Source organism: Mustela nigripes, chromosome 2 (assembly GCF_022355385.1).
Source record: "Mustela nigripes isolate SB6536 chromosome 2, MUSNIG.SB6536, whole genome shotgun sequence".
Taxonomy (NCBI): Eukaryota; Metazoa; Chordata; class Mammalia; order Carnivora; family Mustelidae; genus Mustela; species Mustela nigripes.
In genome coordinates, this window is record NC_081558.1 from 105,721,196 (window position 1) to 105,745,904 (window position 24,709).

Sequence of the window (24,709 nt, forward strand, 5' to 3'; positions counted from 1 at the left end):
CTCGCTACCCGCCTCGGTCCGGACTCTGCTTTGTAAACGGGTTTTATATGTATGTATGTGTAGATATACTTTGGACACCTTACAACGCTTGCGCCTCTCCAACGGGGGCACGGCTTGTTGTTTTGGACATCCTTCTTACCCTTCCACTTGGTACTCTGAACGCAGTGTGACCAAACTCCCCACTGCCCCTCGGATGCGGATCGCCGTGGGGTGCAAGTTTGGGGTGCAAGAGTCTAGTTAACTGGAAGGCCTGGGACCGCCCCGCCCCCGCTGCCAGCGGTTGGGGAAGTTTACATCTGGATTTTCACACATTTTGTCGCCACTGCCCAGATTCTGACTAACCTTGTGGGCGTCGGGTTTTCCGTACTGCAGCCTCCTCAAATATTAGCACTGCCTCCCCGCGCCTGCCCTGTCCCTCCAGGCCGCCGAGGTCCTGCCCTCGCCCCGGTGGAGCGCGATCCCGAGGGCGCAGTGGAGCCCGGGGCCTGGGGCCCGCGCTGAGCAGCTATGGCTGCGGCGATAGCCAGCTCCCTGATCCGGCAGAAGCGACAGGCGAGGGAGTCCAACAGCGACCGGGTGTCGGCCTCCAAGCGCCGCTCCAGCCCCAGCAAAGACGGGCGCTCCCTGTGCGAAAGGCACGTCCTCGGGGTATTCAGCAAAGTGCGCTTCTGCAGCGGCCGCAAGAGGCCAGTGAGGCGGAGACCAGGTCAGTAGAAGCCCAGGCGGTGGGCTCCCCAGAGCTGACACCTCTCTACCCTTTTGCAAAGCACCTGGGGGCACCCACCAAAGGGAACCAGGATCCCCCTGGCTCCATTCTGGCCCCCTTCTCCCTCAATTTCCAGACGTCTCTCTCTCAGTCACCCTCTGTCAGTTAATAGCTTCTTGTCCCATATTCAGGAAAACACTTTGTATCTCGATGAAACCACAGTTTGACTAAGATGAGAGCTACATGTATAGATGCTCCTGGTCCCATAAAGCCTGTAGAATCCTTGAGGAAGCGACCATCTCATTCATAGTCTCTCTCTCATCCATCCATTTATCCATCCATACAGTGCTTATACTGCCTGCTGAGGACCCTAATGTAAATAAACCTTCTTCCCTCTATCTCCCATAACGTTTAGCATAGTTCTGGACACAGACACTTAGTAGACACCAGATGAATTTAATTTTTTTCTTTTTCAAACTCTTCCCCCAGGAACACATGATATTGCATCTTTCAGACATTCCGATGGATTCTCACTTCCCCGCTTTCCTGCATGCCCCTTCACTTCATTTTACACAGACTTCTTTTTCCTGTTCTCTTCCTCCAGGACTCTCCTGGTTTCCCAGATTCTGCTCATTAAGTTTTCTGCCCTATTGCTCCCATCCTTTGCACACTCACACTTTCTTTTGGGACATTAAGGAAACAACATAGTATCTGCAATTTGGCCCAAGGGAGTGTGAAAAGAACCACAAAACTTTGGACTTATCAGAGATTTTCTTGTTAAGGCCCTTCTGAAGTTGATTCTCCTCTTTGTAAAGGCACATGGTTAGTCTCCATTGTGATCTTTATTTACAAAGGGAAAGTGGATACCTTGAGTTTCAGGATGCTTATTCCCACCTCAAACCAGGCCAGCTTGAGAGAATGAAAGCGAAATTGCCCAGATTTGTCCTTCCACCAGACTTTGTTGATCCTCTCTGGGTGTGGCCTTCTGGGTCCTTTGCAATCTAGAGGTACTCTCCTCTTGGTGTGGTCAACTGAAAGGAAATACGGCCTAGAAAGCTTGCTCAGAGATCATTTGACTGGTTTAGGTTAGCATCTTTGCAATTCTGTGATGCACTCCTGGGTTCCAGGAATGAAACATGGGCTAGGGTCATTGGGTTGAGGAAAACATTTGGAAAGTGTGGATCAGTGAAGCTCAGAATTAGCTTAGAAATTTATGGTTAAGTCTTATGAAGAAAACATCTCATTTTCATTTTTCCCATGGGTTTTCATGACACGAGTCACTTCACAGTAGACTCCTCTCTGTGTTGTTGATCAAATAGTAAATTTCGGGAGTAAGCGAAAAGATTGTGATCCCAAGGCAAGAGCTACTAAATCTCTTTCAGTTTACATAAAATTGATCTAGCCTATTAATTTCATAAAGTGAAGCTTTCTATGAAATCTAGGGTTCAATATTTATAGAATATATAATTCTTTTAGGGGAAAATAAAATCCCTTGCATTGTTGTGCAGGGATCATTTGGGGGTCATCTTCTCTAAGGGCTTATGTGGTCTAAAAGGAATTTCAAGGTTCTGAATTCAATGTAACTCTTATATTTCAGTCATTGAAGTATGTTTTGTATTCCAGTTGAGATAATTAAGTGATAATTGTGAATAGATCCCTCAGCCCCCTCAGTTCTAAACAAGGCAGTAAAAATAATAGGTGGGTGATACTTGTGAATGGATGAGCTGAACTCACTTGATCTTTGTGGAAGTCGATCTGGACATGAACCATTTGCAGGGTTTAATTTTCCATGAGGGACATTACTTCCTGTGGTCCTTTCCTTAGCATCTCACTAGAAAACAGAATTTGAGAGAATTGCTGAGTTTATTGTTTTCTTCAGTGTTCACTTAATCGGCTCCTCTTTTTCATTTACTTAGTGTACATCTTGGAAGAAAGAATCCTGGCTGGTGACCTCTTTTGTTTAGCTGAAGTCTCACAATAATGTGGCTGAGAGATCCCAGGCCCCATGCGAGGCCCACGGGTGTGCTCTGTACACCCGCATTTCAGTCTGGTCTGAAGCTTAGCTTAGAAGAATGGGGGTATGGGATGTGGAAAAAGATTTGGAAAGATGTTAGCGTGCTATTATCGCTACTAACAAAGCCAAATAATTAGTCTGTTGATTTGCTGTCAGCAACCATGATTCACATAGCATGGGATGAGCCTATTTATAGAGAGATAGCGCCTTCCACATCTCAATTCCAGAGAGGATTCTTAAACTGGATTGGGAGGAAGTTGCTAAACACCGAAAAGAAAAGCTATTTGAGGGAACCTGTTTTATAAGCATTTGATGTTACCTTCACGTAATAGTTGAGTTATTCTTGAAATCACTTGCCCTTCTAAGCCATACACTAATGAACTATAAACTGAGTCACAAATGGTAAGAAAGTGGTGAAATGGAATCACTTGGCCTGATAAAGAATTTCCACTCTGGAATTCTATCGTTGAGACACACATTCCATTGAGCAGACTCTCCAAGGGAATGAAGCTGAGGCAGTGAAACTAAATCCGATGTTGGATGGGAAAGGCCACAGTTGTTTTTCTGATTTCATGGCTGATATATTGTCTCTCAATTTCTTGTCTTCGTTCACCAAGTTCTGATATGTATAAGGTTGAAACTTTATAAATACAGTGGAAATATGGAAATCACATAGTAAAGGTTTCAGACTTCAAAATCATGCATGATATTGCACAATTAAAAGATGAGAGGTGATAGTGCAGGCCTCACATCACACGATTCCAGCGTCATGGTGCACATCAGATGCTTTAATGATGCCATCCCGGGAGCATAGTGTGGTGGCTTCTCCTGGGATGGTGCAGCAAACACCTGGCTTAGATGACAAAACCTAGAATCAGGGCAAGTTGGTGGTTTATAGAAGGTTATGTAGCTAGATTGGGGCAAATTTGGGACTAGAACTAGATCTCGTTGATTTATCTTGCCTGTGGTCTTCACAACACAACACTGATGAAAGATGTATAAGAAAACTGGGTGCCCATGGGTGCCTGGGTGGCTCAGGTGGTTGAGTGACTGCCTTAGGCTCAGGTCATGATCCTGGAGTCCCTGGATTAGGCTCCCTGCTCAGTTGGGGTGGGGGGGTCGGCTTCTCCCTCTGAACTTCCCCCTCTCTTGCTCTCTCATTCTCTCTCTCAAGTAAACAGATAAAATCTTAAGAAAAAAAAAGAAAAATGGGTGCCCTCTATTAAAGGATGGAAGTAATTTTGTAGATTTTGCATTTGTTTTTACCATTAGGGATGGCAGCTGCTGTTGTTACTTTTGTTATTGTTGTTATTATTATTATTATTTTGTAATTAGAACAGGAATAGTGCAGAGTACAGGAGGTAACTGGTAGAAAGTGGTATAGGATAAATTAGGCAATTAGCGTTCTAAAATGACCATCCTATAGCAAGCATGCATTGTAGCAATACACCGAATAGTGAGGACACACAGACAGCGCAGGAATAGGTAGTTCCTTAGACACTGCGTGGATTGTATGTAGCTCTTTGGAAATGAGATGTTGTAGACCTTGAACCAGCAAGTTGACTGAAGTCATCAAACCATAAAAAAGCCTTTAGAACATTTGTGTTTGTGTACTTTGTGATAAAAAGGGAGCATTTTTGTGGTTGTTATTTGAGTCATTTTTTATGTGTGGAACATCTGTACGGGCCAGGTCTGCTGAAAATTTTGCTAACATGTTGCCACCACTTTTTTTTTTTTTTTTTTTTTTTTTTTTGCTGCATTTAGGCTGCTAGTATATGCATGTGAACTACACAGGTCATTGATTTCCAACGTTCTTTCTACTTTGAGTAGAAACACCTGTGCAAGTGGTTGACTCCAAAAGCATTTGTTTTGATTCAAGTTACTGAAGGTAATGGATAGCATTCACAATCAAGAAAGGGAAAAGTGTTCACTCTACTCCCAACTCTCAGAATGTTGGAGAGGCCATGAACCTTGGAAATCATCCAGTATCACTCTTGTATTTTTCAAATGAGACCCCTCTGGAAGGCAGAGTAGAGATAAGCCTAAACCTATGTATTTTATGTGATTTTAACATTTTTATTATTTTTCTATATCATTTAATTCCTTCCTTTAAACCAACGCAAAAAAAAAAAAATAAATAAAAGCAATCAGGAAAAATTCCTAGCCTAAAAAACATTAGATATTTTGTATGACTTAAGTATTTGGTTTCTTAGGCCCCTCCCTTTTAAAAGTAATAGAGTGTTTTTACACTGAGTGGGTAAAATAAATCAAATAAGTGGTTATATGTTTTAGTAAATTTTGTTGCTTTCATTTATCTTATTTTTCTGAGCCCTTATTTTTGCTTTTATAAAAACTGTGGTTATTCAAAATATTTTAGTACCCTTCCATCTTGTTTTGGTAGATGTATAGAATTTACCAGCACACTTACTCAACATTTTACTGTCAAACACATACTTTTACATAGATGAAGAAAACATTACAGAAAATAAAAACTTCAGTGAGAAAATTGATGAAAAAGGGGAACTAATGCTTAATCATGGGATCTATGGAACGTAAATTAGATTTTTATAAATTGAAATACTTTTGGTCAATATATAGATCAATAATAGTTTCAGTATGACAGGTGATACTTTACATTTATAGCAAGTACTTTTATTGTATTTTCTTCTTAAAAAGTCTGACAAATGTCTCAACTACAAAATTGGACTAAATAAATGCTATTTGGCTTGATGTCTGTTAAAACAAAACAAAACAAGCTTTTCTCTTTAGAAACCCACCCTAGGATTTGAACTGATATTTGTGTGTGTGTGTGTGTGTGTGTGTGTGTGTGTTTTAATCCTATTTTCTCTACAGCAGTGCATTCTCCTCAACAAATTAAGTTTCCATTGTAAGAACATTTTAAAATAGCAGGTACTGTGATCTCTTGATTTCTTTCATCCTACAGAGATCTCATCAAGCCATAACTCAGATTAAGTCTTTAAAGTTTTAATGAAGTTGATATTCTTGAACAGAATTAGAAAAACAATGGACACGGGAAATGAAGCAGTCTCTGTATTTGAGGAAGAAATAGGAATTTTTTTTTTTTTGAAATAGGAATATTTTGGAAGATCTTTAGAAAATAAAGCTTTGGCTCATAAGATTATATGTAGGAAAAAGTACTGGCCTTACGGGTATAGCACCACATTGCTTCTGTTCTTGGTGAGAGCATATTTATACATGAGTACTACAATGTGGATTTGGTTTGGGACATTTGTTAATAATAGTTACTTTTTTCTCTTCTCTTCCTTGAGTGCTTCATCAAAATGTGTTTGCTATTGACTTTTCCTCCTAGAGTTATTATAGATTTTATGAGGACTCTCAAAGATAACCACATTAGACAGAGACGACCCAGTTAATTTACTACATTTTGGATTCTATCTGATGGCCTACCCCTCAAACCATGGAGTTTTACCTGTTCTCTAAAGAAAGATCCACCATATCTAAAGGGCTCTCAAGCCAAGGCCACCTTCTAAGTGCCTATAAAAAGGAGAAGGCTTAGATACAAAATGTCTGTAAATGAATCCTATATAATGATAACTTTTAACAATGGCAGTTAATTTGACTATATGACTTTAGGATTTACAGTTTCTTCACAGCTCTTGCCCCTTTGGTTCTTATAGCAATTCACTGATAATGGTTAGCCCTATCTTCGTTATAAGAAAACTATGTTTCAAAGTGGCAAGGGGACTTGTCCAGGTTCCTGGAGGCAGGAAGTGGCTAAGCTGTCACATGACTCCTACTCTCGACCCTGCAGGTCATCTCTCTTTATCTTTACTATCTTGAGCTTTTTAACAAGGCTGACTGTGATTGACTCAATTTGACTGTAATCCAGGAAACTCTTCTTGGGCGAGTCAGAGAAAGAGTTCAAGGAAATGTGGAGTGTGATGATAGGTTTGCTTTGCTCTGTGTGTGATCTAGAGCTCCCAGAGAGGATCTCGAGTGAGGAGGAGGCTTGAAGTCCAAAGACTGGTGGCTGGTTATTATGTACTGGTCCCAGGCTCCTGGCGGGGCTGTCTCTCTGCATGCCCCAGAGATGTCAGGGGGTGTCACTTGGGGCACCCAAGGCCTCACTGGGAAACTTGGGTCCAGAGGGGCAGGCTTTCTTGACTCTAAGTGTAAACAATTGCTTCAGATGTTTACGAATGTAAAGAGGTTAATACCAAGGTCAGGAGAGCCCTGTAGGATTTAGTCTGCCCTGTCTTTTCTTGCCTTGGCTTTTCTTGTCTTTTTAGTTACTGTTTAAGTGATGAGGTAGCAGAGTGATTACGTACATGGACTTTGGTGTGGGCTCTGAATTCGAATTCTGGATATATTATTTGTAAGAACTTGAGGTAACGTCAATATCTTTGAACCTCTATTTGCTGATTTGTAAAATGGAGGTATTATCATTTAAGCTGAGTTCTGAAGGATAGGGCAGGCAAAGAGGGATGGAAGAATGTTAAAAGCAGAAGAGAACAACTTTCTCGTGAAGATTGGGGCGAGAGGGAATTGAGTATAGATTGAATAATGAGAGCAAGGGGTACAAGTAATGTTGGAAAACCTAGCAAGGGCTGAGTTGTGAGGGATTTTGTATTTTATTTGATTCAAAAGATTTTATGTATTTATTTGACAGACAGAGATCACAAGTAGGCAGAGAGACAGTGGGGGAAGCAGGCTGCCCGCTGAGCAGAGAGCCCAATGTGGGGCTCAATCCCAGGACCCTGAGATCATGACCTGAGCTGAAGGCAGAGGCTTTAACCTACTGAGCCACCCGGGCGCTCCAGGGTTTTTGTATTTTAATCTAGGATCCATAAGAGTCAGAAATAGGGGCTGATACAATGTGACTTGCGTAGTTAAATGGACACTGTGGCTTTGGAGAAGAGAACAAATTGCAGCAGAGCCAGAGTGGGAGTTAAGGAATCAGAAGGAGGCCAGGGCATAAGTCTGGGCCAGCAGTTCTCAAAGTCTGGTGCAGAGGCCCTGGGAGCTCCTTGAAAACCTTTCAGTGGGTCCACATGTTCAAAATTATTTTCATAATACATTTCCTAATACTGATTATTTACCCTTTTCATTCTGTCACAAGTGTCCAGTGGAGTTTTCCAGAGATTATATAATATATCCACAACCATTGGGAAAGGTTATTGAAATTTTCCTCCCTTTTCTACCACGTATCTGGGTAAGGCCAAGTTTTCTTTATATTCTTCAACCACAACAACATATTGCAAGAGATTAAATGCAGAAGCACTCTAAGAATCCAGGTGATTTCTGTTAAGCCAGGCATTTAAAATATTTGTAAGCCTACAAACTACTTTAAAAAAATTATTTTGGGAATTATAGTTATGTTTTATTTAAACACATTATATTATTGATATTTTAGTGGGCTTATTATTTTTAATAAATAAGTATTTGAAAAATTTTGTTGTAAGTTCTAAACACAGTATGCATTAAATTATATAAGCCACATAAACAGAAGCTTTTGGGAGCACTCAGTAATTTTGGGGAGTGCAGAAGGGTCCTGAGACCAACAAGATTAAAAACCACTGGTCCAGGCTATAGATTATATTGACCTGAAACCTTCTGCCAGTCCCAGATGATTATGACAAGAAGAGTGGGAGGTAGAATGAGCAAAGTCTGATAGTAGGTAGATTTGAATGAAGAGCAAATAAGGTGCCTGGATGATTCCTGGCTGAACAATTCAGTAGTGAGTGGTACTTTTGCTGAGGTGGAGGGGAGCTAGGGGAGAAGCAGGGTTGATAGACGTTGAATAATACCATTCCCAAACTACAAAGCACTATAGAATGCTAAGGTGAAAATTTGAGTCATGTCATCATTTATTCTTAATAGTTTTAACTAGGATGAGGATCCTGATTACCCATCTGTATAAGGCTATCTACGGAAACTTCGATTTTATTAGAGTAATCAACCTCCACCATTGATCTAGAACTACTACCTTGCAAGGGTAATCCTATAAGCAAACAGATTTTAGGCAGTGAAAAATATTCAAGACAGTAGAAAGCCTTAGTAATTTTTCTAGTCTTTTAAAATGGAAACAAAATGTTTGGTAGCTAGTGGGCTTCCAAAGACCTTTAACCTGGTTCAGTCCTGAATATGTCCTAAATATGGCTTTCGTATGTGTGGCACACAGATGGATTTCACGTGTGGGTTTAAGCCAAGTTCATTGGTCTTTGCGCAATCAAGTGAGCCTGAAAAGACAAACTTTGTGAAGTCTTCCTTATTTTATCTGCTCAATGTTAGTCATTTCATTAGTTTGTGGTATTCATGTATCTCCTGGCTCCCTGCTTCTAATCATACTGTAGTTAATGTCTCTTAATTAGAGTTTAAGTGTTTATGGTCTTTTTAAATGACTTCTCGGGGGTCAGCAGAGAGAGCCCTAAGGCCTAAGACCAAACTTGGCTTTCTAGAGGAGAAGAATGACATGAGACAAATGGGATCTGTAGTGCAATCACAAATGTTAGAGCTTAGAGATTATATAGGCCAGAGTTCTCAGCATAGCTGCAAAATGAAATCACCTGTGAATTTTTAAAATGTGCTAATACTGTACACCCAGAAAATCTGACTTACTGTGTCTACCCTGGGGCCCAGGTATCAGTCATCAGTTTTGTTTGCTTGTTTTTCACCTCCTAGGTGATTCTGAAGTATAGCCAGGGATGAGAACCACCAAGTGTTCCAGTCCCATCGTTTCATATCTTGTGGTCCTTAAACAAAAGGTCATTATTTTATTCATTAAAGCCTTTAGGAACCATTCATAACCCCTAGAAACTCTGTACCCTAAATTATACTTATGATCCTTTCTTTATGCTTATTGTTGAATCTTTCACGTGTTCAGTGGCATCCCAAATCTGTGCCACATAATGTCTGTGTGCTTCTTCTTTCTGGCCAGCATGTGAGTTCCTAAAGATAGGAGCTGTGCTCTATTCCTACTAGTTCTCAGTGCCTAGCATCCTGCTGATGTCACTGTAATTCCTCAGTCACTGGTAAAGAAGTGAGTAAATGACATACAGACTCAATGAATCTTATCTGTACCGCAAGCCCCAGAGGAAGAGGGGTTCTCCTTACTGTTTCCAGTGGTCACAAAAGGATGCTGAGGTCTAGCCAGCCTGGGTGGGGCTCCTCAAATTCACAAGTCTGGTTAGGAGTACATAGATTATGGTTTCAGTTTAGGTTTGTTTTTCCTAGTCTATTTTTTTCCCACTCTGCCAGTACTGGAAATGGACCCACCCACCCTCCATCTTTCCCTCCCTTCCTGCCTCTCTTTCTCCCTTCTTTTCCCTCTCTTCCCCTTCCCTTCCCTCCTTCTTTCTTTCTTTTCCTTTATCTAAAACATTTTTATTTTTAAGTAATCTGTACACCCAAAGTGGGGCTCCAACTCACAACCCTGAGATCAAGAGTTGCAATGCTCCACCGACTGAGTGAGCCAGGCACCCCTGGACTGGTTCGTACTTTGAAAACAAAAACAAAACAAAAAAACCCCAGGAAACTCTATGAAAGGACCTCTAAAGGCCTTTTTAGCTTGCAAGGTCATTAAATAGCTCCCCTCCCTGCAGGGGAAACAGTCATGACTGGGGACATGACATACTCATCTGCTCCCTGCTTTTTTACTTACACAGGAATTATACAAACTATTTTCCTAGTGTTCCTTTTAGGATGTTCCTAACTGCATCCCATGGTTTAATTACCTGTAATGTGCTATCAAACATACCTTTGTTTAAGATATTGGTCTTTTTTCTTTTGACCCCAATTTAGGCCCATTCTGTTCCCTCAAGGATTGGAATTAAATCAGTGTGCTATAGTGTTGAAGATTTTTTAAAAATCTAGGGTCAAAAAGGGAATTGAAATGAAATATGAAAGATTCAGGAGAGAAGAACTATGAGCTTGTTTAAGTTATTATAAAAAGGAAAAAATAAGCATTTCCACAAGATATTTTTTTTTTTATTACTACTGGTGACTTAAATGTTTTATTTTAATTTTGAGAATTCAAAAGATGACCCAGATCACCTTCACAGTGCCCTAGAATCAGATAATACTCCTCAAATAATTAAGAACCAGGGGCAAAATTTAAGTAGGTACCAAAAGTAGGGATCCATATTTAATTACCTGGTTAGAATAAGCGTTAGATTCTGTTTTTAGACAAATAGCTCTAGCTGAACTGTCTCCATAATATCCATTTCATATGTGATATTCTGTTGGGGAGAAGACTTTACAAAAGGACAGCCACCCGGAATCACATAAAGAGATTGGAAGAGAAGATGTTATCCAGGTCTGAGTAATTAATAAAATATGATGGGAAATAAGGATGATCTCACATTTCAAGTTTCCCACTATGGAGAGGATAAACATGTTGTCATGTTTTACTGTTTCAAGGAGGACTGTGGTGGAATTTTGCATTGAGAGTGTAGCCCTGAGGTGAAGAATGAGTGACATATAAGGTGAGAATGGCCTGGACGTCCAGAATTCTAGGAAAGGAAGTCATGTTGATAGAAACCCAGGCTGCTTCTGTAGTCCTTTCCTTGTGGGGTATTCCCCTGAGAGATTGGAGATTTGTTTTCTCTTCAGAACGGTAAACAGGGCTTCTGCTTGCCTCCTTGCTGAGCCTGTCTCCCGGTCAGGTCTCAGGGCCGTTTTTGCTTTTGCTCAGGAAAGTAGTCAGCAGCATCTTGGCTGGGCTACCTTCATGTTTTGCAGCACCAAGAAGGAAATTCACTTTGAAATGTTGCATTTCCTAGTTTTTCCACAAAGTGTTCTTGTTTGAGGTTCCTGAGCTGCATTTTATGGTTTACTACATGGATTCTCGAGTTAGGGTCTTTCATTATGACTCTGCTAATGCAACTGCCATCTCGGTAGGGAACCGGAAATTAGAGGTTTCTTGGCCCACTTCTTATTTTCACCTAAACCATAGTCCTACCCACTCTCTTTCTCATGTTGAACAAACACATTCAGTCCAAAGCTTCTTTCCATGGGGCTGAGGGGTGTACTTGTAAGGGCTAGAGAACAGCAAAGTTCATGCACCTTGATTCATTACTTGAATTCAAGTGCCTGAAATTCTGATTAAAAAAAAAAAAAAAATCTTGTTAGAATTGGTACTTTGTTTAGTACTTTGTCTCATGTTGTTACACAACCGCATTTGAAGATGAGTATCTGTGACATCTGCCTTGAGAGGGAGATGTCTACCTAGTGGGGTATACCTAAAGTATTGATGGGTTTGAATTGAAAAACATCAGAGCTCATTACAATCACCCACCTTAAAGAGGAGGGAACTGAGGCGCCAAAGGGGAAAGTCAGGTCATACGTACAATCACTGAGAGGCAGTGAGGACTGAAACTCAGCATGAGCCCATGCCTTACTGTCTCCAGGCATGGAGTCTCCAGTACATTGTTACTGTTGGTAAAAAGATCTATCTACCTGTTTCTTCTTATTATTTATTTATTTTTAAATTTTGTCTTTTTAAATGCAATTTAAATGTGGGTGGTTGCTTTTAAATAACTACAGTCAAGTTATACTGCCAGGTGCCTTTATGATACCGGTTTGTCAGGGTGTTGGGCCCGGTATTCAGCAATATGAGGAAGACCCTGTTCTTTTCCTTTAGGGCAGGGTATAATCAAGATTTTTTTAAAAAAAGATTTTATTTATTTGGCAGAGAGAGATACAGCGAGAGAGGAAACACAAACAGGGGGAGAGGGAGAGAGAGAAGCAGGCTACCCTCTGAGCCAGGAGCCCGATTCAGGGCTTGATTCCGGGACTCTGGGATCATGACCTGAGCTGAAGGCAGACGCTTAACAACTGAGCCACCCAGGCACCCTATAATTAAGATTTTTTAACTCTGGCTAGATCTGTATTACTGTGTTCCAAGTAGTTTTGTTGTGTTCTTTTGGACTCTTTCTCCTTTAATGTCTATATTTAAAAAAAAAAAAAAAAAAAAAAAAAAAAACCCCAAACAAGAAAAACAGCAATAATTTCTTTCTTTAAAAAATTAGCAACAGTCTCTCTTATACAAATACTTGTGTGGGTTCAAAGCCTGGCTGAAGGCATGCTATTTTACTTACATGATGCCAACACGAATAAGCTGAACAATCAAGGTTCTTTCTTCATCCCCCTCACCCAGTGGTCTGTTTAACTCCAGCATTGCTGACGTTCACAGAATAGTTGCCACATCTACCCATTTGAGTTCCTTTTGTCTATAGTTGTTGTTTCTGTTTTTACCATGAGGCAAGACCTTAACCTCTCCACCTATCTTTAACTTACCCCACAAGGCTCCTCATTTATCTACCTTGCTATGGTACTGCCCACTATTGGAAGCCCAGCTCCATTCTCATCTCTTCTGCTAGATCTTCTCAGATCCTCCTGGATAGAATGAATCACTGCCTGCCCCAGGCTTCAGTTGGCTCTGTACCTGTATTGCTATCTGCAGTTCAGTCTGTCTTGTCTTGTAATTACTGTCTAAGTACCTGTCTCTGCCTTTGGAATTTGAATTCCCATAAGAAAAAGGCCATATCATGTCAATGCTCTCTCCATAGTAGGTGGTCAGTAATAACTCATCAAAACAAATGAATTCCATTGGTGACTAATGTGTTCATGGCATCAATACTAGTCAGAATGTGAAAAGGCTGAGCAAGAAAAGGAATTTGTATTTTAGACTGCTATCACTTTCCTTTTATTTGATGTTAAAATTAAAAAAAATCACCAGTCCATTTTCATTTGATATATAGCATTAGATATATACTAAGAATCTCATGTCTTCCCTTCCTCTTCAACCCAAATCCCAGTTGCCACCCTTGTTTCACTAAGTATATACTTTTATCCATCCCTTCATCCACAACATAACTACTTATAAAGGGGGAAGTTCTATGGGAATGCTACCAGAGGGAGCATCTTTATATTATTTTATATCTTTGACCCAGAAACCGAGGGGAAATAGGTGGTATAGCCACTTTGGAAGGGGGCCCATTTCTATTTTAACTGGCTTTGGCTTCTTAACAATAGGTTAATGGAGAATAACCTTTGCCATTGATTTCAAATTCAGTCATGTCTGGTCCTTACACTTACAGTTGAGACCAACAAGTCATTTTAGTGTTAAATACCCTTGAGGAAACGTATTCACTCTGGTTTCATTTTCCTTGGTGAAGCCCTAAGTGATGGGGGAATACAATATTGATTGGGTCTAATGGAAAAGCTTTTTTCTGTCAACTCTTTATTACCTCATTGGCTTTTCTTCTTTCCTCTTCTTTTTCTCTTAAAGCTATTGATAGCAACATTAAATAAGTCTTCTGTGTATGCTACAATCCTTGGTATTTATTCTTTTGCTTGGTTTGAAACACAGCCTTTTACTTAAGATATGAATAAAAAAGGTCTTCAATTCAATCTAAGATAACATAGTGTCATAGAAATAACATTGGTCTGAGAGTCAGAGTCCTTTTGACCTTGGGGAAATCTTTTTTTCTTCCCTTCAGCTTAGTTTCCTCATTTTCAGAATAAAAGAGTAATATCAAATGATTCTCAGATCCCTTTCACATTTATCATTCTTGATGTATGTTTTTGTTGTTAATACTTATGGAGGACAGTTGGTTAGATTCTAAGATTCTAAGATACCTGTGTGTCATGTATAAGAAAATAGCTTAATGATATGCTGGATATGACATTGCACAAGACTTGGCATTATATTAAATGGAATAGCAAAAATGAACAAATATATTTTATTTAACTGCCCTCTTCTATCTTATTTGTTCTTAGACTCATTAATTTAATTGAGTACAAATTGACTGCATTTGAAAATTTTCCTTGTATTTTAGTTTTTAGTAATTCATTAGACATTCAAGATAGACTATTACATAAGCTTGGACTTCAGCACTGAAGGAATTTAATAAGATAGTGAAGCCATATTTTGTTCTAATGGAAAGCACATTTACTTATTTACTATCTTCAAGGAGAATATAACAATACAAAATAGATAGGAAAAGAAACTCTGATATTGAGTGAAAATTAAAGACTTATTGCTGAATAAACTAATGTGAAACATCATATTTCACAACAATTGTAAATTAAGCAGTGGAAATATGGTAAGGTATAGCATTCCATAGGAACTGGAATTGGAATGTTGGTAGAGAAGAAAGTTGTCCTCATTATCAAGTTTTTATATTTCCCAGAACTTGGACTGCACCTTTTTGATACATTTTACACCAAAAGCTCATCAATTAAGGAAGGAAGAAACCAACATTTAGTAAATATCAGGTTTGACATACTTTTAGCAATCATCACATTTATATTATGGACAGTTGGTGAAATATAATTGTGCTCATTAGTGAAAACTGTAAGATGTAGAAACAAAGGGTATAATTAAATTTTTGCCTAAAATGAGAGTTTAGAGTTTTTGTGAGTTTCATTTAGGTGTATCGCCCATATCATCTGTTCTCATAGGTATTATTGGTATTTGACCTTTTTCTTCTTTAGTTTTTTCCATTTTTTATCTGTGCAGTATGGTCATAATATGCTTAGAGAAAACTCAGTTTTATCTTTTGAACCATTGATCATATTAACCAAAAATAAGTTGGCTGGTTCCTTCAATTTAAGGTGTAACACAAAGTCAGTTTTAACCTTCCATGAGAAGAAATCTTTTTGTTTCTAAAGAAGATGTCATAACAATCAATAGAGTCTGCTTTACAGTGTTTATTAAGTATGAGAAATCTTTAGAAAAATGATTTGGGGGCTTCTTAAGGATCATTTCTTTCTATGTAAATATGAATAGAGAATGAAAGTAAGTTCTATTGAGTTACTGGCTGGTTTACTGTTTGATTAGAACATAGAACCAATAAAGTCATCTCTTGAATTTAGTCTTATGTACACCATGGTTAGTATTTTATGTTAAAAGACAAAACCTAACATAGTACTTGACACATAGGTGTCACATAAAATATATTTGTCGAATGAATAACCTTACCAATGACATAGATGTAAGAAGACTAGTAAAGGTAGTGAATTTATTAGTAATGACAAGGGTAACTACAAGTTATTCCCCATGGTAGAAAGGAGAGTAGGGAGTACTCAGTGATGCTTGGTGAACATCCATAGATAAAATCGTCTTCATAGACAAGCTGTTGATCCTTTTGGAGAGTCGAGTTTGTCAAGGGAAATTTTTCTGATTCAGCTCTATACCACATCTTAGGTGAAAAAGGACATGGGTAATATTAAAAGCAAAATTGTACTCATTAATATTGTAATTAACGAGTCTCAGCATTATGGGAGACTTTAATGGTAATTAAATTAAATTACATTAAAAATTTAATGTAACTTACATGATATTTGAATATCTTGAACCTATCACCATCATTCCTTTATTTATATTTTCATGCATTTATTTGATGCACATCCATTGTCTACTTGTAATTTGTCTAGCACTGTGGTGTGGGGGCAACAGAAAACACAAAACAGGTCTTCAACTTGAGGTTGTGTGTTAGTGACAGGTACAGAACAGTAAGAATTTCATACGTAGTCCAGCTTTTTTCTTCAACCCTTTTAGAGCTCTTGAGTTCTTTTTTCTTTTTTTTAAGATTTTATTTATTATGTGAGAGAGAGAGATTGAGAGAACGAGTGGGAGTGGGGGCAGAAGGAGAAGCAGACTCCGTGTGGAGAGGAGAGGGAACCTGACTTGGGACTCAATCCGAGGACCCTGAGATTATGACCTGAGCCGAAGGCAGATGTCCAACCGACTAAGCCACCCAGGTGCCCTAAGAGTTTTTGAAGTCTTAATTTTTTTTCCCATTTAAAAAAAGTTCTGTGTAGTATGGTTACAATTTATTTAGAGAAATTGAGTTTTTTGTTTTAAACCATTGACTATGTTATTTCAGCAAAAATAGGTATGGCCTGTTCTCTGAATTTGAAGTCTAATATAAAGTCACTCTTGGGTTTTTTAGTATTCTGAAGAGGATTTATAGCACCTAAAGTTGACGTGACAGATCACATGTTGATGATCCCAATTTCCTGCCTCTGGACAAACTTTCAACTTATTAATATCATTATAGAGGATGTTGCTTGGAATCACACATAATACTCCAGGTTTGGTTTGATAAACCCAGAGTAAAATGTCCTCAGTCTAGATTAGAATTTCTGTGAAGACTTTAGGAGGTCACTTTATCCTTTTCCACAGTAATATTTGGTTAACTGTTCTTGCAACTGCTGTTTTATAATGTGCTTTGAGAAAAGAGCTTTATAATTTCACAGTAGGGATTTTATTATTTTTTAACGTTAACCAAACTCTTAGGATTTTCATAAGAGGTTTTTGTCTGCATTCTAAATTAAGTCTCCAGTTGGTCTAGACCTCATTGGGATTGATTCAGGCACTTTCACAGGTAGATTTCACAGCATGTAAGCTATGTGCTCCAAGGCCTTATTGTGTTTAATTTTAAGAGTTCTGAGCCTATCTTTGTTTGTAATTTCACTGTTACAGTCTGTGCACTAATGTAATGAAGAGACATACATTTTACTGGTCTCAAGACAGTAGTTCCTTATGCCTTCCTTGTGCTCATGCAAGCCCCATTTATCATTCAGACCTGTTTCCCAAGTTAAATTCTCCACCTTCTCCTTTATGCACATACTTACTCTGTAGATACCTTTATCATAAAGCTTATAACATTTATTGAAATTGTTTCTTGTAGTTTTTGTCTTCTGCTAGACTCTGAAATTGACCACCGGGTTCATGAAAGCAGGGTCATCTGAACAATATCTTTAACAGGTATTCCTGGGTTTTTGGTTGTTATTGTTTGTTTGTTTCTTCTTTCTCTGCTATGGTTTCTCCTTGGATGGGTTCATCTTTATTGATTTCATCTACATTTTCTATATTTCTGACTCACAGGTTGACATCTGAGCTCCTCATTCAAATTTCTGACTGCATGCTAGGTGCCTCCAGGTGGTTCCAGGCATAACTGAAATTCAACCTCCCTCATCTTGACTTTATTATTAATGTCTTCCTGACCTCAGTCTGCTTTGTATCTTGACTTTTCCATCTCAGTGAATGGTACTACTTGTGACACCGAGGAAGCACTTAGCAAATATAACATTTAGTAGTTCATTGACACCAACTTTCTTATCTGCCAGGTTGACCCCACTTATCTTCAATTCATGTCCTGTTTAGTCTGACATCGAGTCATGTATTTCATGGGTTTAGTCTCTGTAGAGCCGTGTTCCCTCATTTATTCATCAGATGCTAATATGAAGACTTTCTGGGGACTACTGAGGGATAGTAAGATGAATCAGGACGGTCGCTAACATCAGACAAACTGACGATTTTTGTTCCATGTTATGTTTATCCCCTCCCTCCTGTCACTGCCGAGATATGGAGACTTTTTCTCACAACCTAGAATGTTGTAACATCTCCCACCTGGTGTCTCAACTTCTCTTTTCTTGACTCCTTGTTCCTACTTTACACAGAATTAAAAAAAAATTGCGTACTAAGTAGTGTGTGACCTTCCCATAAAAGTTTTATAGTTTCCCAGTTGTTTACAAAAGCAGTTTTTTTTTAAAAGATTAATTTTTTTGAGAGAGAGAGTGTGCGTGCCTATGAGCAAGGGGATGGAGGGAGGGGCAGAGGGAGAGGGAGAAGCAGACTCCCTGCTGAGCAGGGAGCCCTACAACATGGGGCTCTGAGCCCAGGACCCTACAATGTGGGGCTTGATCCCAGAACCCCAAGATCACAACCAAAGTCCAAGGCAGATGTTTAACTGACTGAGCCGCCCAGGAGCCCCACTAAAACACCTTTATGTGGCCTAAAAATGACTATGGCTTCCTGAGATCTTGTTCCATCAGACTCTTTATCCTCTCTGAGTGCATTTATCCACAGCCCCCACAGTCTGAGTGTGGCATTCCCAGGGCGGGGAAGATGAGAAGGATTACAGCAGAAGTCATTGTGAGTGGTAAGCAGAGGAAGAAATGAATAGAGATGGGCAACCAGTCGGCTGCATGTCCCAGCAGTTACTGATCCTCAAAAATATATGGTACTGAAAGGCTTTTCCCCATCCCTTTATTTTGATACTTCCCAGGTAGTTTGCAATCTACGCAGCCGTTTTGGATATGTATTATGGAAGGAAAAGTCATGGGCATTGGAACGTTTTTCATAAACTAAGGGAACTGTGTCAGTGATCGATTCAGCTTGGGAAAGAGCTCTTCTTTATATGCCTGGGTTATCATAGCACTTTTCTTAGTTTAGGTTAACTATTTTAAAATTGAAATGAGAACCTTAGAATATTATAGTTAAATATAGGTAGTTCTTAGTTCTTTTTGTTGCCCAGATATTATGGATGATGATTTTAATGGGACATACAGTGTTCATTTCATCATTTGTTCCTTAGGTTGAATTTTCTGCCATTGTCTAGTTAATTATAGCTTGTACCTGACACCTGTGGTTTATAACCTCTCACAGAAATAATGTATTTTGAACGTAGGTCTTACACTTAACACACTTATTAGAGAATGACTATTTTTTAATCTGTTATACCAAGTGAAGACTTAAAATTGATTTTAAGTAGACTCAAAATAAAGTGCAATTGATCTAAAGTTTTGTCTTTGGCTTCTTTTAACTTTATAGAGTCAATTAAATATTAAGTATCAGGAATGCTTTATTTCCTTTTTAAAATCTAGGATTAAAAAAAGAGGAAGTGCTTATGTTGAAGGGATAGCATTAACATATATGTAAGCAGTTTCCAGACCTCCCCCTGAGCAAATACTCAGTCCAGATGGTCCCAGACCTCAGGGAAAAAGTGCAGAATAGATATTGTTAAATTAAGTCTCTTCTCGTTTCTCAGCCATTCAGTTCTGTTTCTTTATAAGATTTTCTTCTTTTTTTTTTTTTTGTCCTGTTTGTCTTCCTTTCCTTCTTAACTTTTAACTTCCTCCCCCCCCCCCCCCCCCCAGTAATTGGGTATCATAGACATCAGTCTCAAATAAGGGACAAAATTTTGTCACTACTTTATATTTCCTAAGATATAAGGGAAAGTCTTCACTCATTTTTTTTTCTATTTCATATATTTCATTTTTTGGAAAGCTGAACTTGTAAAATATATTTAGCAAACCTGAGTACTTATTTATACAGTATTTCACAGTCTGACAACATAAAGCAAGATATTTTAAAAAATGTATACTATCTGAAAAGTGGGAATAAATTTGATAATTTTAATTAAAAACAAATGGTATTAATGTCTAAATTTTTACTTTTTCTTCTATACTACATTTATCTCCAGCTCTTATTCTAGTTATCTCTGTATGGAAATTCTGCGTGTATAAGTCATCTATATCCCTTAACAGATTGCATTCTTTTTAATGCGTGGTGTCCAGCTTTAGCTGCCGTGACATTTAGTGCAATACCTGGGATAGCATTACATTTCACTAGACCCCCTCACTCCCCCAAAATATATATGGAATCTTTTTTATGTCAGTTTCTATAACTTAACATATTTTAAATAAAATGCAGTATAAATCTCGACATCTTCCAGTAAAACAATTTCTTTTCTGTAGTTGAGATTCTACTACAGTCTTGAATTGTCTCTATCTTTGCTTATTTTCATAAGCACTTATGTTTTATGTACTGTCAGTTATGTAAGAATAGCAACAAACAAATGTTAAAGTCATGCCATTTCTATTTTGTTACTCTAATTATTGAAAATAACTATCCTGATTTATTGAAAAGATTAAGGGGGGCACCTGGATGGCTCAGTGGGTTAAGCCTCTGCCTTCGGCTTAGGTCATGATCTCAGGGTCCTGGGATCGAGCCCCACATCAGGCTTTCTGCTCAGCAGGGAGCCTGCTTCCACCTTTCTCTCTGCCTGCCTCTCTGCCTACTTAAAACAAAAAACAAAAAACAAACAAACAAAAAAACTATAAAAAAAAAAGAAAAGATTAAGACCTAAAATATATTAAAAATGTATCAAAGATTATTTAAGTAGAAGTTGGCTTTTTGAATTAGTTTCTCAATTAAGCCATTTTTCTTCTCCCAACATTAAAAAAAAAAAAAAAGATACTTGTTGGATGTCTTATCGTCTACCAATGTGGTAAGATATACTTTCAGTTCATTTGAACCCTAGAATTCTAAGCTTCTGAGTAACGCCTCAGTGGTCTTACACTTGTTATATCTATTCTGGGAAATCACGAAAAGGCCAATTCTGAGATGTCATCTGACTTCTTCCTCTGAGATATCATCATAAAATATTAACCAGCTTTTCTGTGGGGATTTCCCACAGGCAGGCATGCCAGAGCACGTTCTGATTCACAGATAATAATGGGATCTGATTACGATCCTTGGATTTGCAGTGCAGTCATCCCACGTCTGAGACAGGAGCATTGTGGATAGTTCTCTATATTCTTTCTCAAACACAGTACAGATCCCTGCTAGCAATTGCCCTTTGTCATATTCATATCATTATTATTCATATTATGGTTACAGAATTCTGTGATGCCATGTAAGGAGCTACTACAGCCATCTGCAGTGTTTAGAGATCAGGGAGTACCAGGCTGATTTGTGTCCACTTTATGGAAGACACAATAAAGTATATAAAGACACTAACCCTGTGCCTGGAACATTGTAAGTGTCATTGTCCCCTCCCTCCCTCACCCTGTGCCGCTTTTGATTCTAATTCCAGTGTTTTTTGTATTACATAAGATTGTCTCTCTTAGTAGCCTCTTTATTGTGAGTAGATCATAAATAGTTTCATTTCTGCCTTTACCCAGTTGGTCATTTTCAGTTTGTGTCCTTTACACACTTCTTTGTTTCTGTGCATGCATTGCTGTGTATGTAGAAGGAAAAGTAGAAAAAAAAATAAAAATTACGTAAATCACTCTAAGAATGAATGCATCAAAACCTTCCTTTAATTTTCACACTCTCTTTTATTCTGGATTTCAGTGAATTATAGAACTCTATATTTATATAAATTTAAGCAAATGAAGAAAGTAATATTTGATGAGATTTGAATGTTGTTTTGTGGGGTGAGATGTATACTCATTGCATGCTTGGGTCATAAATCAGTCAGAACTTGGAACAGGTGAGATTTGTATAGGGAAAAATTAAATGATGAAATAGGACTCAAACAGCCATTGCCACAAATCATGTTTAAGATATATTCCCAAGATACACTGTAGCCAGCATGTAGTATGTGTGCACATGTGTATGTGCACATGTATACTTACACACTATCAGACATAAACGTGTGTGTAAATGAACTATGAAAAAGATAGTGTTGAAAAATCCACATAGCAATATGTATTTAGGTTGGCTTAGAACCGTAGAATTATTTCAAGGAAAACCATGTTCATGGTCAGACTATGTCCCTAAGTAGGTGGGTGTCATTGTCATCTATAATTAATTGATTCAGCCAATGCTGCAGGCTTACAATGTATTGGTAATTGAACTGAGTAACAGGGAGTCACTTACCTGTCTGAGCCCAGTTACCTTAACATTAAGATAATCTAATAAGAATACAAATGAATCTTCTAGTTCTTAGAGAGAGGGCCTTTATCCTGGACTCTACTCTGGCGCTTTCCTCCTGGCTAGTCTTTCTCCATGGAGCAAGGAGTCCAAGGGATGAAGTGTTCATATTTACCTGGAGCCCATGCTTCTTCATTCTATGTCACATTCTGGGTATCTGGACCCTAGAATTCCCTACCCAATATCCAGCTGGGCTCTGTGTGTGTCTCTCCTCAGGGTCTGTGCTTCCAAGGGAAAACTACACTGAAGGGGATATATCCCTAGGCTTGAAGGGTAACCAAGGCTATTTGTAAGAGGTGGGGATGGCACTTGGCCATGTAAGCTTCTGTGTCCACATGAATCCATATGAGGTCCCTAGCTAGCAGTGTTGGCTAACTAGAGCCTGGGGATTTGGAAGAGAAGTCTGAGGTATAAGCTTGGAGGCAAGTTTTCCCAGTGTTGTCCTGTTTGGCAAAAGATTCTGAGGAGCCCAAGAAATTTAAGTTTGTCTCTCTCTGGGCTTCTAGTTAATTAGGAAGGTATCATTTTCAGGACATAAAACTAAACATGTTTTACTGAACAGTTAGTTACCTTGATTTATAAATTTAAATATTAGACATATGGTAGGAGAGTCTCCATTTATTCTCCTTGCCCTGGGCCCTACAAATATTAGGGGTGGGTTTGAATAATGCCTGCCTTAGAAATGTATTTCATGGGGCTGCCTGGGTGGCTCAGTCATTAAGCATCTGCCTTTGGCTCGGGTCATGATCCCATGGGATTGAGCCCCGCATTGAGCTCCTTGCTCAGCGGGAAGCCTGCTTCTCCCTCTCCCACTCCCCCTGCTTGCGTTCCCTCTCTCGCTGTGTCTCTCTCTGTCCAATAAAGAAATAAAATCTTAAAAAAAAAAGCAATGTATTTCATGAGACACATAAGATATATATATGTGTATATATAATGTAAACCAGAATAAAAATCTGCACAGATTTAGAATGTGTTTTTACCATGTAATGATGTAAAAATAAATAGTAACAGGAGGAGCCCAAGTATTTGATACTTCACATACAGTTCCAGTACTAGTGCTCAGGACATTGTAGGAACCTATTATCATAGCCACTATGAAATGTGTTACACCTGTCAAACCTTTTCAAGTCTTTGCACATGCTTCCTAAAAAGTCATTTCTTCTTCCTTCTTCCCCAAATCATCATAGGTAGGTATATATGCATCTCTCTATCTATCTATTTCTATCATTTATTATCTCTTATCTGTTGCTACTCTCTACAGATGAGGACATAAAATGGAGAAGGCAAGGGACTTACCTAAAAGTGACAGAATTGGGAATAGAGTCAATTTTTTCCTGACACTTAAGTCAGTCTCTTTTTGTTCTTCTGGTCTGCTTTAGGAATACACAAGTAGCTGGCCTTCCAGTCAGTGCAGATGGTGCTCTGAATGGCACCCCTGGAGCTTGGCAATGGGAAACCTGTGGTGACTCAGTGATAAAGCCATTACTCAGATATTCAGTAGAGTTTAAGAGAACACACACACACACACACACACACACGCACGCACACATCCCCTCCACCCCAGAATTCTCACATATGTACTGGAAATCTTGAGGGAGGTTTACCTGCTATGAAGAGGATCCGCCATATTTGGGAACTCCACAGCATTTTTGCATCTGAATAAGCAAAATGACATCTGTTCTATCCTTCTTTCCTTCTGTTACAATGAAGTTGTTTTTTTCTTCTAGCTGAAACTAACCTCCTGTGTTCTAAATTTCGTCCTCTTCCACCTTCACAGGAAAGACACTTTAATCCTGTCTCTTGGATTCTTACTTTTTGATTCAACAGGCTTAAATCTTTCAAAATCAGTCAGAAAGCTTCACCACAATCCCCAACCCTTTGTCAGGTGCTTCTTTTTCTTCTTCTTCATGTTCAAACTTATAATTCTCTACATTTATTGTCAACTTTTCTTCACCCCTCTCTCACACCTCATATTATTTTATTCCGGCTTCTAGTGTCACCACCAATGAAACTGCTCTTTCCATGGCCACTTCCAGTTTATTAAATACAGTGGATATTTCCCAATCCTCATTTACACAACCTCCTGGTAGCACTTAGTGCTTAGTAGAGACCTCTCTTCTATGCTATTAACCTGTATACGCAACTTGGTGCCTCAAACTGAGAATATCTCTAACTGAATTTGAAGATTGACTCTCAAATCTATTCCTCTTTCATACTCCTCTTCTCAAATAATGGCACCAATATCCATCTGGTTTAAATTAGAAACCTTGGACTCATCCTTGACATGGTAAGCTAGCTCTGATAGTAAAGAATTATTTGCATTCAAAGACTGGGGAGAATGAGTACTTTTAAAAATTGTCTTTTGGTTGACTTTCACACTAGCATATGCACAGTGTGAACATAAGAGCAAAGACACAAGTTAACATGTGCAGCTCCTCATTCCTCCGTGGTATCTCACAGAGACATCCTATGCTCAGTGGGCAGTGTATCTCCT

General features: G+C 38.8%; 1 protein-coding gene across 5 annotated transcripts in view; it reads left to right on the plus strand.

Annotated features, from left to right (window-relative positions):
- The window catches only part of FGF12 (fibroblast growth factor 12), a 574,557-nt gene that overhangs the window by 302,766 nt on the left and 247,082 nt on the right, over window positions 1–24,709 (plus strand). Inside the window, exon 1 of one of the 5 annotated variants that reach the window (XM_059391273.1) lies at window positions 26–706. The exons of the other annotated variants lie outside the window; for them this stretch is intronic. Within the exon in view, the coding sequence (XP_059247256.1) occupies window positions 508–706 (199 nt within the window). The 5' untranslated portion in view covers window positions 26–507. Of the gene's footprint in view, window positions 1–25; window positions 707–24,709 lie in introns of those variants that run through there. 5 annotated transcript variants of the gene reach the window in all.